At 35.8% G+C, this 18,164-nt stretch overlaps 1 protein-coding gene across 1 annotated transcript; it reads left to right on the plus strand.

The window, feature by feature from the left end:
• Nucleotides 1–230: 230 nt before the first annotated feature.
• Nucleotides 231–15,065, plus strand: mchr2a (melanin concentrating hormone receptor 2a). Its single transcript, XM_066715206.1, has 5 exons — nucleotides 231–415; nucleotides 3,077–3,286; nucleotides 10,159–10,353; nucleotides 12,092–12,211; nucleotides 13,445–15,065. Exons 1-5 carry the CDS (start codon nucleotides 231–233, stop codon nucleotides 13,767–13,769), a joined length of 1,035 nt encoding a protein of 344 aa, XP_066571303.1. The 3' UTR covers nucleotides 13,770–15,065.
• Nucleotides 15,066–18,164: the final 3,099 nt, after the last annotated feature.

Consider the following 18,164-nt stretch of genomic DNA (forward strand, 5'->3'; position numbering starts at 1 on the left):
ACCACTTATAAACACGCTGATTGTGGGAGGCAGCATCGACGCGGCATCGCTCCCTGTGCAATGTGATGCATTTCAGTGAATGGAGATGTTACTCATTTGCAGCACGCTACTGGCAACTATGTTGATCATGTTTTGTTTTCAGTAAATGTATATAAATATATTATTATTATTATTATTATTATTATTATTATTATTATTATTATTATTTTCAACTAATAAGTTAGTGCACAATGAGTGACCTGGATCCCCGGTGCTGGAACCACACGCACGCAATCCTGAACAGCTCCTGGAGTCCTGGAGACACTTATCTGGAATTTCACAGCGTCGCAGAGACCATCATTCTGCCCTCCTTCGTGGGCATAATCTGTTCCACTGGACTTGTTGGAAACATCCTCATCCTGGTGACAATCATAAGGTACGAAAGGAAATTCGAATGAAAAAAACAATTGTATGTTTTTTTTTCTGTTTCTGTCGTTCTCTTTCGAATATAATTTAAAAATCTGAAGCAAGATTTGGAAAATTCAATTGGGAAATTACTGTACTACATAACAATGTGTAAATGACGTTTTCATCCACCACAGAAAAAGCTCTCCATGCATGCAGGGTTGAAAATGAATAATCTGAAATGTACAGGGGTTGTGCTTCAAGTGCTTGGTGAGATAGCTGCTGTGAAAAGTGAAAAGATCAGATCTAAAAACTTAAATCAACGTCAAGCTGTGTAGTTAAACACTTGCACTTGAACTATACATATCTGACTCAAGATCCCCATCAGCAGAGCATTTGATGGATTAATTTAGTTGAATAAGTATTGTTAACTTTATTTGTTTTTCAGTTACATCTTTTAAGAATGTGTGGCATTCAAATGGTCACACACATTATACTACTGCAGTCCACTATATTGGAATCTCTACAGCTTTCTCAAGCTTATATGAGTGCTCAACCAACTTTTAAAATATGTAATACTATTGAGTTTTATGTTTTCAAATGAAGTGTGTGAATACTTTTCAATACAAGTGTATATGTGTTGTCCCAGCATTCCTTAGATAACATTCAGTTGTGGGCAGATGAAATTCAATGTGGACAAGTGCAAGGTATTACATGCAGGTAATAAAAATGTCCACTATAATTACACTATGGGAGGAATAGAACTAGATGAAGTAACACATGAGAAAGACCTAGGAGTCTATGTGGACTCCTCACTTTCTCCAATCAAACAATGTGGAAAAGCAATAAAAAAGGCAAACAGGATGCTAGGGTATATTGTCAAAACTGTAGAATTTAAAACAAGGGCAGTAATGTTAAGACTGTACAATGCACTAGTTAGAGCTCATCTGGATACTGTGTACAGTTCAAGAAAGATATTGCTGCTCTAGAGGCAGTTCAGAGGAGAGCAACCAGACTTATTCCAGGTCTGAAGGGAATGTCCTACTGAGAGACTGAGGAACTGAACCTTTTCACCCTGGAACAGAGGAGACTACATGGGGACTTGATCCAGGTCTTCAAAATCATGAAAGGCATCGACCACATCAAACCAGAGGAGCTTTTCCAGATCAGCAGGGACACACGCACCCGGGGACACAAATGGAAATTGGGCTTCAAGGCATTCAAAACAGAAAACAGGAGACACTTCTTCACACAGAGAGTCGTCACAATCTGGAACAAACTCCCCAGCGATGTGGTAGATGCTGAAAGTTTGGGAACATTTAAAAATAGACTGGATAGGATCCTTGGATCAGTTAGTTATTAATGGTCACCAAACGAGCACGATGGGTAGAATGGCCTCCTCTCATTTGTAAACTTTCTTATGTTCTTATGTTCTTAATCATGAATTTGTTGATGCAGATTGGAAGTCATCTCATCCAAACAATTAATTTTGTTTTGTTTATTACTTCCTTGTTATGACACTCCTACGTAAGCTCAGATACAAACCAATTCAGATTTCACACAATAAGTTGAATGGAGTCCATTTGTGTCCAACAGAAGTGGTTCACATGATTTCAGATTAAATACACCTGTATCTGCAAGGTTCCACAATTGGGTAGAGCATTCAAAGCAAAGAAACTACCATGAAGAGCAAGGAGCTTTAAAAAAAAAACTCCAGGATAAAGTTGTAGAAAGGCACAGATTAGTGGAGGAGTATGAAAATATTTCAAAAGCATTGAAATTCACTTGGAGTACAAGCCGTTCATTAAGAAGTCGAAGGTATATCACCACCCAGAATGCATAGCAGCACCAGGGACTGGCAGCTTTGTCAGAGTGGAAGTCAAAATGGATGGAGCTAAAGCTAAACACAGGCAATTCCTCAAGAAAAACCTGCATCAGTCTTCAAAAGACCTAACTGGGATGGATATTCACCTGTAGGACAATTACCCCAACACACAGCCAAAGCAACATTGGATTTTCAATAACAGAAAAGTTATTGTCTTGGAGTGAACCAGTCAAAGCCCAGTCGTGAAACTGATTGAGAATCTGTGGCAAGACTTGAAGATCATTTTGCATCAACTATCCCAATCCAACTTGATAGAGCTTGAACAAATGTTGCCAAGAGGAATGGGTGAATATTGCACAATCCAGATGTGCAAACCTGGTGGAGACTTACCCCCCAAAAGACGTAGCTGTAAGTGCTGCCAGAGGTGGTTCTACAAGTATTGACTCAGGGGGGTCAATACTTCTCTAAGTAAGATTTGTTTTTCATTAACTGTTGTTTCACAAAACAAATTATCTTGCCTCTTCAAAGTGTTAAGTAGGTTGTGAAATTAAATTAAATTATCCCATTTAAATGTATCACATTTCAGGTAGTAACACAACAAAATGAAAAAGTCCAAGGTTAGTCACTATTCTCTTTTTGTGCCAGAACAATGTTTTCCAGATTGCGAATGTGCTGTTTGCTTGCCATTGTATTTCTGGAGTGCCGGAAACTGTTTTATGATAATTCATGACTAATTGTGACCACAGATGCTTGTGTATGGCACAATGAGAGAAAAATCATAGTACAGTAAAAATTTGGCACATATTTTGTATGCCATCAAAATCAAACAAGCAGTTTTGCTTAATGAGTTGTTTATCTACAAACTAGGTCAACGAAGAAGACAATTCCAGACGTGTACATCTGTAACCTGGCAGTGGCAGATCTTGTTCATGTGACTGTGATGCCATTCCTGATCCACCAGTGGGCACGTGGAGGGCAGTGGGTGTTTGGCAGCCCTTTGTGCACTATTATTACATCATTGGACACCTGCAACCAGACGGCATGTACTGCTATTATGACTGCTATGAGCTTGGACAGGTAAGCCAATTATTGTTAAATATGCAGAGGAAGTCAGTTATCGTTATCTAAAACGAAAATAATGTAATATTGCTTCCATCACACTTGTTCTCCTAGGGGATAACAGTTATTACCTTTTGGTTAATTTAATTCTCTGAAGCATTGTGACCAGAAAAAAGTTCCTCAAAGTTCACTGCAGGGTCAGAAAACCTTAAGGAAAACGCATGTATGTAGTAGAACCACATCAAACAAACAAAGCCTGGCAAAAGTTGGAAACAGTTAACTTTGTAACATTCAGTTCCTAATTGTGTACAACGTTGTCTGCATATTTAAAGCACGTGAAATTTACATGTTTTAAACTCACATGTCTCCAATCAAGATGTAGTACAGCAGCTCTTTATATGGTTTTACATTTTAAAATAAATACGTAATTGTGTAAACCAGGTGTTCTTAACCAGGGGTGGCTCAGCAAACCCTCCCCCGACACCTTCACCTGATGGGGGTGCAGGATTTTCTGAAGGGGTGTAATCCTGCAAAAAGGTTAAGAACCACTGGTGTACCCCTTGCTTCTTTTCACATTTCCTCTCTGAAGTTTCACACAAGCAAATATTATATAATATGAGATAAAATGGACATGTTTGTCTAACCTAGATTTAATCTTATGAACGATGGACATCCCATACCTACAGTATACTGCACAGAGGTTCAACAGTACTTTGAGTCAAAACTGAAATCCAAGTTGAGAATACACTTCAATACAAAAGTAAATCCTCTGAAGTTGTGGGTGGATAAAACCTCCAAGTGGTTGACAATGATATTATTTCTAATGATTCCAGTGCCTTGATGTAGCATTGGCTCAGCTGGAATGAAAATGTCTGGTGCTCTTTATTGGTAAACGAATGCTGTGCAGGCTCTACGTATTTGCTGCAAAGCCCTAGTGACTATAGGATGTCTTCACAGTAGAAAACATTGAATTCTTTGATTTAAAAATAAATAAATCTGTGTCACAGATTTCCATGCTACATCCAATATGACTTGAGTTTTTCTGTGTGGATAGAGATAGTCCCAGTATGAAGGAATACAGAGGAAATGACTCTTCAGCTGCTGTACAACAGTGATATGATGTCCAGCTGTGAAGTATTTCAAACACTCCAAAAGATGAGAGAGAATAGATAAATTACCCTGACATTTCCTGTATGTTTCATTACAGGTTTCATGATTGTGGTTCTAATGAAGAAGGCTTCCAACTATAAGTACCTGTCTGTATGTAACAGCATAAAATACTGACATATTTTGTCAACATCATATCTAGCTGAGTCTAGCTGATTATTTAAAAAAATAGTCATAATTGAACATGCTTGATGCAAAACAGCAAAACACAAAATGTACTCTCTATATGTTTTTCTTGTTTGTTTTTGTTTTTAACTAGGCAGTCATATAATGTAGGTCTCATTCAGCTTTTTCCAGGATTATTATTCCAGAGAATATTAATAAACCAATCAAACATTTCTTAGCTTCATTATGATAGAAGCATTTGAAAGGATGTCAAGCAGAGCTCGCCACAGCTTTTTCCCTTTTAAAGGTAACAAGGTCTCTGTAGTGTGAAACGTCCACAGCTTGAATCTTCATTGTAAGGCAAATGTATAGAGTCAATTTCTCTTTGAGATTTGTCAAGATTACCCAAAGGACACATGCATAGCTTTCTGTAATATGGATAGCAATGATTAATTATCCATGTACTTACTGTTGTGTGTTAACCATTAGTGCTAATATAGTGATAGTGATTAGAGAACGTTTAATAGTTCCCTAATAATGTGTGCTCGGATCCATAAGTGTAGTGGACACGTGCCCCCCCAAATTCTGAAACCAAACCTACGCCACTGGATTCTTGTACAATCTATCATTCATCTTACTTTCACAGCAACTATGTTGTTTCAAGGATACCACATTTTTCAAACTACTTGAAAGCATTAACTGAGTATTTTCTTTCATGATTATGATTATTTCACTTCTTTATTTGATTACACCACAGTTTGCCTTTTATTGGTATAAATGTAACCAGTATACACAAGCAGTACTGCTCAATCAGCAAGGAAATTCAGACATCTTTTTTCATTACGTACAGGTGTGAAAAAATGCTGTAAAGTAAATGCTTTCAAAAATAGACATGTTAATAGATTATTTTTATCAATTAACAAAATGCAAAGTGAGTGAACAGAAGAAAAATGTAAATCAAATCCATATTTGTTGCGACCACCCTTTGCCTTCAAAACAGCATCAATTCTTCTAGGTACACTTGCACAAAGTCAGGGATTTTGTATGCATATAGTCAGGTGTATGATTAAACAATTATACCAAACAGGTGCTAATGATCATCAATTCAATATGTAGGTTGAAACACAATCATTAACTGAAACAGAAACAGCTGTGTAGGAGGAATAAAACTGGGTGAGGAACAGCCAAACTCAGCTAACAAGGTGAGGTTGCTGAAGACAGTTTACTGTCAAAAGTCATACACCATGGCAAGACTGAGCACAGCAACAAGACACAAGGTAGTTATACTGCATCAGCAAGGTCTCTCCCAGGCAGAAACTTCAAGGCAGATAGGGGTTTCCAGATGTGCTGTCCAAGCTCTTTTGAAGAAGCACATAGAAACGGCCAACATTGAGGACTGTAGACACAGTGGTCGGCCAAGGAGACTTACTGCAGCAAATGAAAGACACATCATGCTTACTTCCCTTCACAATCGGAAGATGTCCAGCAGTGCCAGCAGCTCAGAATTGGCAGAAAACAGTGGGACCCTGGTACACCCATCTACTGTCCGGAGAAGTCTGGTCAGATGTGGCCTCCATGGAAGATTTGCAGCCAAAAAGCCATACCTCCGACGTGGCAACAAGGCCAAGCGACTCAACTATGCATGAAAACACAGGAACTGGGGTGCAGAAAAATGGCAGCAGGTGCGCTGGACTGATGAGTCAAAATTTGAAATATTTGGCTGTAGCAGAAGGCAGTTTGTTCGCCGAAGGGCTGGAGAGCGGTACACGAATGAGTGCCTGCAGGCAACAGTGAAGCATGGTGGAGGTTCCTTGCAAGTTTGGGGCTGCATTTCTGCAAATGGAGTTGGGGATTTGGTCAGAATTAATGGTCTCCTCAATGCTGAGAAGTACAGGCAGATACTTATCCATCATGGTTTACCATCAGGGAGTCATCTGATTGGCCCCAAATTTATTCTGCAGCTTGACAACGACCCCAAACATACAGCGATAGTCATTAAGAACTATCTTCAGCGTAAAGAAGAACAAGGAGTCCTGGAAGTGATGGTACGGCCCTCACAGAGCCCTGATCTCAACATTGAGTACTGTATGTCTACGTTTAATACTATAATATAAACCTGCTTCTTCAAGTACTGCATCTGGAGATTCCGAGTGCAATTGGTTTTGTCAGTGTGTTAAATGGGTTTGTTTTATTCTGTATTCAGATGAGTAGTCACAATTAATTGTTCAGAGATCCATATCAAAATGTTTATTGACAGATCGCTGAGGATTATTTACATGAGTTTAGTTAATTCATCCAGACTAATTAATATATTTCTATTATCAGGATGATTGCTTGAACTGAGTAGGTTTGAAATAAAAGAGGCTATCATAAAGTGACATACTTATATGCAAATTGAAGAAAAACTTTAAAGTTTTGTTTTAGTCATGGCTTGTAGTAATAACATTATTTAAGCTTATACTAAAAGGCAAGTAATATGTGTGGGTTTAAGGCAATGACAGAATGATTGTTGACATCAATACCAGTTGTGACATATACTGTACTATTAGTCAAGTCATTGTAATAGTCATTCAGCCTCTGTCAAGTAGCTGAAGTTTGGTCTTTCCAGACAAAAGTCATTCTGAAGCAAACATCCAATTCTATGACAGAATGATAAGTATGGCAAGCCAAATTATCATTTAGAGATATATTCCAAATATCTTCAAATATTTAAAGATATCTCTAAATCATTTAAAGATATCTATAAACGATTTAGAGATATCGGCAAACGATTTAGAGATATCGGCAAACGATTTAGAGATCTCTAAATAAGGTGCTTTTTAAAGATATCTCTAAATCATTTAAAGATATCTGCAAATAATTTAGAGATCGCTTCAATTAACAACCTGTTCATTTAGAGATATCTGCAAATCATTTAAAGATATCTTCAAATGACTTCCTTTATTTTGGCTGAGATTATCACTTCCTGTTTCATTATTCAGTTACATAGAAATGAATGAACAAGTTAACAGGAAGTGATAATCATGGGCTACATACAGGAAGTCATTTGCAGATATCTCTAAATGATTTGCAGATATCTCTAAATGATTTGCAGATATCTTTAAATGATTTAGAGATATCTGCAAATCATTTAGAGATATCTCTAAATGTACTTTTAAATGAGATATTTTTAAATGATTTGCAGATATCTCTAATAGATTTCCAAATATCTTTAAATGATTTAGAGATATCTTTAAATATTTGAAGATATTTGGAATATATCTCTAAATGATAATTTGGCCATAAAGGACCCATAAAGGACCCATAAGGACCCATAAAATTATTGTTCTTAGTTGGCAATCACAACTTCCAATGTTCAGTCCACTGGTATCACCTGATGAAAGCAGTTCATAAGCATAAGTCATGTGACATGGAAGATGAAAATTCAATTGAAGTTTGTAAAAAGCTACAAATAAACACCTTCCTGAGATTATCAATCCTCAAAAAGACTAATTTTTTGGATATGTGTGTTTTGGGTGGGGGGTTAAAACTAATGTGCAAGTGTTTGTCTGTAGGCATTTGAATGTATTCATTACAAGTTTCAAAGGCAAAGTGTATTATTAGAATGGGATTATGAACTTGCTGAAGAAAGTGTAAGAATTCGTATTTCATTGTTTTATATACTGGTAGCAAGGAAAATATAAACGGACACTTCTCTTGCGGTCAATTTGCACACTATAAACATCAAAGCGAAACCTTATGCTGAATACAAATATTGAATTCTGATCTGATTTTATGCCAAATTGAATGCTTTGGGGATGGATTTGAGTTGACATGTATTGCTTGATGGTATGTAGGATTATAAATATATATATAGCTTTTGCAGTGTGAATTCTAAAGCATTTTATAGGCTGTAGCTTTTGAAGTTCCCATTCTCACCAATATTGGAATCATCTTCTACTGACAAGGCTTCTTACTTTGACTCACACATAGGTATATATTGCAGGACAGTTAAGCCAACCATATCCCTAATCTTAAAACACAGTTCAATCAAAGCTTCAACCCATTTATCCACCACAAAATACAAACAAAACAAAAGTACTTACTTGGGTTTCCATTGTGCATGTTATATGTGTAACTTAGACTTTCCGAAATGTTTCAATTTGCAGTGATTGAAGGAGTTTTTCTGATAAAAATAGTTGTACTTGTTTTGTACATGGACATCTCCAGTGAGCTAAAAAGCAAGTAATTTTGCAGTATTTGTTATGTATATGCAAATTCTTTATAAAAACATTGACTGTCTGATTTACTTTCAATGTAATCATCCCCAATGAAAACTGCTGTGACAGCTTAAGATAAAGGAGTATGGATTCCATTGAGGTTGATGGTACTTGTAATCAGTGGATATCCAATATTGGATCCCAGTACACAAGATGACACTGATTAAAATTAAAGAATATCTGTGCAACTATTTCACAACTATTTCAGTCAATAGAAAAACAGTGTAATAGCTGATGTATAATATACTTTTATAATATAATATTTTTATTTGATATTTTATTTGAATTCAATAAGTAGAATTTCACTTTTCCAACATAACGTAACCAGTATGATTTCCAGGAGACGCAAATTAGAGCTTTCAAAGTCATTTCACATAGCCTCCATTTTCACCTTTAGAAATATAAATAAAGGGATTTGGTTCCATGAATCAGGCTTTACAAATGCGTTTGCTTTCATATTAAATCCATTACAATAAAACTGAAACCATGACATATAAAATGACTTTTTTATAGATTTTTATAGACATATTTTATAGATTGATAAAATCCAATGAAACGGTCAAAATATACAAACTCATTCACACACACACACACACACACACACACATAGGTGTTATGATGAGAACAAAATAGGGTTAATGTACATAATGTAAATTATATGAAATGCCCTAATGGTTTGAACAAAAGCCTTTCTTCAGCTGTGAAATAATGCATTTAATGTATGTATTGTTTTTACATTAAGATGCTTGAATTACACAATGAAAAACAAAATACAATATAATGGAGTTGCTCAATAATAAGAAAAGCAACAAATGGGAAGAGCAGAGATGAGCAACAACTGGAACTACTGTGGGTGGTGGTAATCCTGCCCACAAGGTGTAAAACCTCTAGTTTGTACAGTTTTTGTGTTGGCACTCTTGATCATGTAAAGCATTTCATTCCACACAGCATGCCCTGTAAAGCATCAGCTCCATTATCACTCAGTACTAGGTAAAGTCATTATATCATAGGAGTACATTAGGACCAATATTGCTGAGCTTTATCATGGAATTCCATGGTTGATTGAAAAGGTTAGATACATGAAACTTGTTGAATAGGATTTTATTCCTTCAGACATCCATACACAGAATGCTAATAATTAAATGTGTTACCCATCCCTCGAAACACAGTGCAGATCAGATTCTCTGAATGTTTCCATTCCTTGACTTTACATTCAGACAGATTGGTTCAACTATAGTCTACATTTCTTTGTGAGCCAAGGGACTAGAGACCAGTGAGAGGGATCATAACAATCAAAAAGAAAGGCATGTGAAAGTATGGATACACTGTGTAATGGCCTAATGTTGCTGTGTCATACAGGTACCTTGCCCTAGTTCACCCTTTCCGGCTGACGAGTCTGAGGACAAGGTCAAAGACCATTCGGATAAATCTGGGCATCTGGGCCATTTCCTTCATCCTGGTTCTTCCTGTTTGGGTCTACTCCAAGGTTATCACTTTCAAAGATGGATTAGAAAGCTGTGCTTTTGATTTAGCTTCACCACACGACGTACTGGGGTAAGTTTCAGATGTGTATGTACCAGTTTCGGCACAAATCAAGGGCACAAATCAATAAATAAGACCATTATCCATTTGGGTTTTAACCAATCATGGTGTCAGGATGCATTCCCCAAAGTGTTCAATGGGAGATTCTCGATCTTTTCTGTTTGATCTTTTTTCGTGTATTGCAGTGGAGCTGGGTGATTGTAGCTGAGATTGGAGATAACAAAACTAATTAAATATGAGATGCTATGTTTTGTTAACAAGCCGATGCCTGCTTTAATTAGGTTTGCAAACATAAGCCTTCACAATCTTCTATATATTTATTTTGTCATCAAAAATATACTTTCAAGTTCAGTGTATTTAAATTGTATGCTTCGTACTTAAACTTGGCATTGCTGTTCCTACGCTATTACACAAGGCCTTCTTTTTTATCTTTCTTTTGATGAAGGGAAATTACCAACATGAGAGCTGCCTTAAACACATCAATTAACTTTTAAATATAGTGGGGGGTTTTTACAGTGATTTGTGCACTTCCTTTTTTTTAAATAGCCCCTAACCAAAGCCCTAGCTGTAAATTAATCACAATTGTCACTTTCTATGCAGCACACATGTTCAGTATATAACGCTTGTATTTCTATGAATGTACATTTCACACACTTAGTTGACTTTTGACAGTCTTAATTACAGGCCTCTTCTTTAAATGACAAAAACAGTGCCAAGAGGGACTTTTATGTTGTCTACACAGAATCCTGAATTACATAAGAAATGGAGAAAACATATTATGATTAATGTTGTAGAGACAGTTGATGATTGACATCCTCATCTCATTATTATCATCATTATAATGTACATGTGTAAGTAAACAGTACTTCTCAGTCACAATCGTTACATTTGAGGATTGTTGTTATAGTTTGTTCATACAGTGCATCCGGAAAGTATTCACAACGCTTCACTTTTTCCACATTTTGTTTTGTTACAGCCATATTCCAAAATGGATTAAATTCATTATTTTCCTCAAAAGTCTACAAACAATACCCCATAATGACAACGTGAAAGAAGTTTGTTTGAGCTGTGGGGATGTTTTTCAGCGGCCGGAACTGGGAGACTAGTCAGGATCAAGGGAAAGATGAATGCATTAATGTACAGAGACATCCTTGATGAAAACCTGCTCCAGAGCACTCTGGACCTCAGACTGGGGCGAAGGTTCATCTTCCAACAGGACAACGACCCAAAGCACACAGCCAAGATAACAAAGGAGTGGCTACAGGACAACTCTGTGAATGTCCTTGAGTGGCTCAGCCAGAGCCCAGACTTGAACCCGATTGAACATCTCTGGAGAGATCTGAAAATGGCTGTGCACCGACGCTCCCCATCCAACCTGATGCAGCTTGAGAGGTCCTGCAAAGAAGAATGGGAGAAACTGCCCAAAAATAGGTGTGCCAAGCTTGTAGCATCATACTCAAAAAGACTTGAGGCTGTAAGGTGCTTCAACAAAGTATTGAGCAAAGGCTGTGAATACTTGTGTACATGTGCTTTTCTTGTTTTTTAGTTTTAATAAATTTGCTGAGATTTCAAACAAACTTCTTTCACGTTGTCATTATGGGGTATTGTATGTAGAATTTTGAGGAAAATAATGAATTTAATCCATTTTGGATTAAGGCTGTAACATAACAATGTGGAAAAAGTGAAGCGCTGTGAATACTTTCCGGATGCACTGTATGTTTGTCATGTGTTTCAATTCTTCTTTTGACAGGTACACATTATACCAGACCATTACCTCTTTCTTTCTGCCCCTGCCGCTGATTATTCTATGTTACATTTTGATTCTGTGCTACACCTGGAAGATGTACAAACTGAATAAAAAAGCACGACGGTAGGTCTTATATTTCTTTGTGTTTTGTAGTTAACTATTTAGTTGGCTTATTTGGAGAGAAAAGGCCAATATAGCTCCTAGAAAATGTTAGTTAAGTGTTCCCACAATGCACGGCTGCATTACTATTCATGCATGCAGACACTGTGATATCACTATTAAGACAACAACTTACAAGATAAGAAATAAACCACTTTGTTTCTTACATTAAAAAAGGATAATACTTTGAAAAGTTTAAATCTAAATACTTAATAATAATAATAATAATAATAATAATAATAATAATAATAATAATAAATACATATTTTTAAGATAGTTTCTAGAATAATGATTTAAGTATTACTGATTGTGTGAGAAACTTGAATTTTCTCTTTCTCCTGTGAAAGATAGATGCATTCCAAGATTATTGCTTTTAGCTGTAGTAGAGTTATTGCTTTCATAATTCACATTTGTTCAAGCCTTTTTTGATGAATTGTCTGGAGATTTTGTGAAGGTTGAATTTTATTTGAACATAAGGTTAGCATCAAATTCAAGCCTGCAGAGAATCTCCAGCATTCGGAATCTCCACCATTCGGCAGAAACTCCAAAATTGAAAGGAGTGGTTTTCAAGAGACGTACATAAATCGGTACTTAACAATAACAACCGACAGCTTTGTTGGACATGCTTTCACTATCCATCCATCTTCAAAACCACTCATCCTGGTGAGGGTTGTGGGGAAGCAGGGAAGCCGGAGCCGATCCTGGCAGGCATAGTGCACAAGGCAGGAACACACCCAGGACAGAATTGCCCAGTCCATTGCTGGGCAACACACACACACACACACACACACACACACAGACCAATCAACCTAATCTCTGGACAGTGGGAGGAAACCGGAGTGCCCAGAGTAAACCCACGCAGGCCCCCCGAGCCGGGACTCGAACCTGTGAGGCAGCAGCGCTAACCAACACGCCACCGTGGCACCCATGCTTACACTGGTGTTTGAACAATGTGAACTGTGCATTGAAGGCATCTCATGGCATTCTTCCCTTATAATTTGATAAAGAATTAACATCAACAGATTGTTTTTAAATCCTCATTCTAATTACTTCATAAAAAATAGTAATATAAATATTGACTTTAGATTTGTTTTGTTTGCTTTATAAAACTTTGGATTGTTTTCCTTTTACAGCTACTTAAGCCTGATGCAAACATTTTCATTACAATAACTTATGCGACTCTTTTTTCTTCGTCAGCTACAGCACCACCATCCCGAGAGAGAGGGTGATACGTCTGACTAAAATGGTGCTGGTTCTGGTAGGTGTCTTCCTTATAAGTGCGGCTCCTTATCATGTGATCCAGCTGGTGAACCTTCACATCACCAAGCCAACCCTCACCTACTATATCTGTTACTACATTTCCATCTGCCTCAGCTATGCCAGCAGCAGCATTAACCCTTTCCTCTACGTGCTCCTGAGTGGAAATTTCCGAAAGAGACTCACAGGCTGTACCAGCATCAGGATGAGGAGCACTGAGCAGGAAATTAACAACATTGAAAATACCCTGAAGTCCAGTTTTTAAAGCTGGCAGGAATTAGACTGGATTGTGTCAAATTCCAGACGGTGACAACAAGAGAAGGACTTTACATTTTCAGATGCCGCTGGTCAAATTCGATGTGTGTATTCAGTTCTGACAAGGGATTGTGCATAAAGAAAGGAAAGTAATGCTTTTATTGATTTTCTTGTGAATTAACTGTCAAAAGGCAGCTGTTTAATCATACAGTCTATAATATATAAATTGGAAAATGCTGGCACTTAATTGTTGTTATTAATTCATTAAACAATTGACCTTTATTTGAAAATATTGAATTAGCATCAGATGCACCAATTTTGTTTCCCATTGCTTAAGCATTAGCTAAATACATGCATACATGCCCTTCCTCACAACACAGATAGCTGATAGTTATATACACTACCGGTCAAATGTTTTAGAACACCCCCATTTTCCCAGTTTTTATCTCTGATTGTTTATTTGTTCTATGCTTTAATTTCAGAGTACATTGAGACATTAAACTGGGCCAATTTAAATAATATCTGGGAAAATGGAGGTGTTCTAAAACTTTTGACAGGTAGTGTATGATAGTGAGGCACAATATAATTTATATAATATAATGTGACCAACTTGTGATTTTATTAAAATATGATTTTTTAAGTTAATCGATAAAACAACACAAAACATGGCAATGGCCCCCAAAATCCAGACAGACTAAACCCAAAAGACTTCAATCAGAAAAAAAGACAGCAGGTGTGAAAACTGGTTGTCATGAGATTTTATGGGATGAGATTTACAAGAGAGTGCCTTGAATGGAGAACAGTGCTAAATGTTGGTAGCACAGGGCCAAGAGCAGGAGCAGCTGTGATTGCAAATAATAATTGCTTAATAATAATAAGGGATGGGAGGATATATTCATCAGAAAAGTCTGCAATAAAATGCAAAGAAATATGCCATGCCTACTTTTGCTTTAGTTTTTGAGTTCAGAATAAAACAAGGATTATAAATGGGCTCTTAGCTCCCTCTAGTGGTATTTGTTTTAAAATGCTCTGTCAAAGGTTGGTCTTATAACTCCCAACACTTTGAGATGTGACAGCAGTGGCCCCTAACTGAAACGAAATGAACGTTGTGTATCCTGTGTTAAATGTTTAATAAACCCAGGGCAGCAAAGTAATAGAATACTTTTAAAGATTGTTTTTCAGTGCAAAACTTTTTTCATTTTATAACACATCACCCTAATTTACATTTTGTATTTTGTCTGAACAATATTAATTCTGGTCTGTCTAAAATGAATGCATTTAATAACTCAGAAATACATTTAATAACATTTTAATCAGCCTCTAGATAATATGCAACTTAAAAGCTATAGTGTAATTGGTTTAACTTTATTTTCTAACTTTCATGATTATTTTATTTATTTATGTATTTATTTATTTGGGTATTTATTTATATATTTATTATTAATTTATGTATTTGGGTATTTATTTCCAGATGCCCTTATCCAGGGCAACTTACAGGATTCAATATATTGTTAATCATGTTTTGATGGCTAGGTGGATGTTTTTATGATTTCAGATAATAACAACTAACAACCAAAAATATTAAAGTTAGCTTTGTACTGAGTGTTGTCTTATTGACACCATCAGTACTTCTGTGTTATCTTCATGTGTAATATTGCTTGGCTAAAATTGTTTGGCTTTTGTATTTAAATCTTGGTTGTTGTGATTAATTATTGTGGCTATTGTTTGTGTGTGTGTGTTTTATTTATATATACATATACACACACACCACAATAACTAGTTATTGTGCATACATACAACTATGCTTCTTAAACTGTGCTGTGTGTATCTCTTGTTATTAAGTTATGTGTACACCCATGACTTGCTATACATACATTTACACACACTAACATACTTCTGTACTTACAAATGAACACAATTGTCTGTTTAAATATTGTAGTAGTTGTGGTTGTATTTTTTGCTAGATGTGTATGTGAATATGTCCTGTGAAAAACAGGGAAATAAAGCAAGTCTTGATAATGAATTTCCATTGATTAACACCCAATATTAGTTACTGCAGGACATAGATTCAGATCCATTTGTTTTCTGCTTGAATTTATATTAGTCTAGTTAAAAAATGGTTTCAGTAGCTGTACTGACAGTCGTAGACATTTCAAGCATAATAGCGTGACAATTATTTAGGCTAATGCATTCTCCACAATCAATAATACTCTACCAGACTGTACAGCTTTTATTCCTCTGCTGCCTGGGAGAATGAACCCCCCTCAGCATGCCCTGTGCACCTTTCGGCTGCATTGATCAATAGACATGCCTCAATAACACCTATTAGTAAGTATTATCACTCTTAGTAGAAGTTGTAGTAGGAACAGTGGCTTCAAGAGTAATACCAGTGGTGATATTAATTTGTTTTCAATTTATATAGCCCCCTTTTCATTTTCCAAAGAGACATTGTAAATGTAGAATACAAGAGTAATACGGAAAGGTTTAGATTCATACATTAAAAACAAGAATCTGCATAGAAATTCTTCTGTAATACAACAGAAACAATGTTTTGTAGTGGTGATAGTAGTAGTAGTAGTAGTAGTAGTAGTAGTAGTAGTAGTAGTAGTAGTAGTAATAGTAGTAGTAGACTTTAAGTAATACAACTGTGTAACTGTTAGTTTATTTTATTACATACATGTAATGCATGCTAGGTTATCAAGTCTATGTGCAAATTAATTATAACCCAAACTCAAAAGTGTTTTATGTGTAGAAGAAGGAACCTTCTACCCAAAACAAAAATTGCCACTGAGTACAGGTTTGTAATTGCAATTAGCAGAAGTGTCGAACATTTGATTTAATCTCAGCTATTGTCTTTGAAAAGTACATTTTCTAATTACCACTGCAAATAAAATTCCTTCTATAATCTCATGTTCATGTTCTGATTCTCATTGTTCTTTTATTTTACTTCTTATGATTTGTCTTTTTATGTTTGTTTCACATACCATGCTCCTGGAGCTTTCCTCAGACTTAACCGCCTTATACCATTTTTAATGATTGTTGTGAAGGAAATTAGCATATGATTTTTATTTATTTATTTATCTATTTATTAGTATGTAGTTAACCATGGTGACTTACCATTATATAAAAAAAAAATACAGTAAGAGCATGAAAAATAGAGTATACAATTCAGAGATTTTAAGAAAAAATAAATAAATGCACTTTCAAAATTCTTGTATATATACAGCAGGTGGCGCAATTGGACAATATTTCTCCCTGTTCAACTGCATCGTGTTTTAGACAATTGTTATCCACACTTTACATTCAATTTTGATTTAAAGCTCCCCTGCAATGTCATTGTTGGCTTTATTTTTTTCTTCATCTCCTTGGCATTGTTGGCATTGTTCACTCTTCCTGTTCTCAGAAAGCTTTTTAAACTGCACCTCTGCAACCTCCTTTCATGTGGAGAGATTTGAAATGTAAACCAGCATGCAGCCAAGTGGGTATGTCAGGAAATGATTAGGTCGGCCTGCTCTTGGAGATATTTTCTACTTCCTGCCTCCAACACTTTTATTAGTATAGCTTCCAGTATTTCTGTATATGTTGACTGGTTTCCAATGTGAAATATAACCTTTTCTTGCCCTTTCCCTCACAGAACACTCTTTCCTGTAAGTGTAATTTTGAAAACACCAATCGTATTTTTTTGTCTTGGAGCTAGGGTATCTTTATTATCTCTGCCTCTTGTGTATTGCCAACAATACAATATGAAGGTTTATTTGACCATAGTGTCAACCAGCCTAAACCTAAAGTATTTAAATCATAAAAGTATGATTTTAAATGGATTCAAGCCTCCTGAAGTAAGCCCCAATTGAATAATACTGAATGAGATTCAAAAGAGTGTGCAAGCAGCCCAATGCTGTTCTGGAAAATGATTAAGGAGGAACTGGCAAAATACCATTGTAAAGCATTGCTACGGTTGTGTGGCAGAACACACTGGATATAGTAAGGTGTGCAATCAGATTAAAACCACAACTTGTCATTTAATATATCTTCACTTTATATAAATATAAATATATATATATATATATATATATATATATATATATATATATATATATATATATATATATATATATATATATATATAATATTTGTATATTTCTGAAGAAAATTAAAATGTTGCCTTTCTTAATGCAATTTCAGTAATGTTGTCAATCTGAACTCATTATTTTGAATGCCAGTATATATATTATGTAGGCATTGTGCAAATACCATATACGCGATAAATAATCAGATTTGTATCTGTGTTTATTTGTGTTTTTAGGCAGTTTGATTTACCTGATGTTTGATGTTTCATTATCTTCAGATAAGACATTAGTCATTTGTAATGATGAACACAGTTCAGGCTCTTTTGTGTTTGCTGCAA

This window comes from Amia ocellicauda, chromosome 1 (assembly GCF_036373705.1).
Source record: "Amia ocellicauda isolate fAmiCal2 chromosome 1, fAmiCal2.hap1, whole genome shotgun sequence".
NCBI classification, from domain to species: Eukaryota; Metazoa; Chordata; class Actinopteri; order Amiiformes; family Amiidae; genus Amia; species Amia ocellicauda.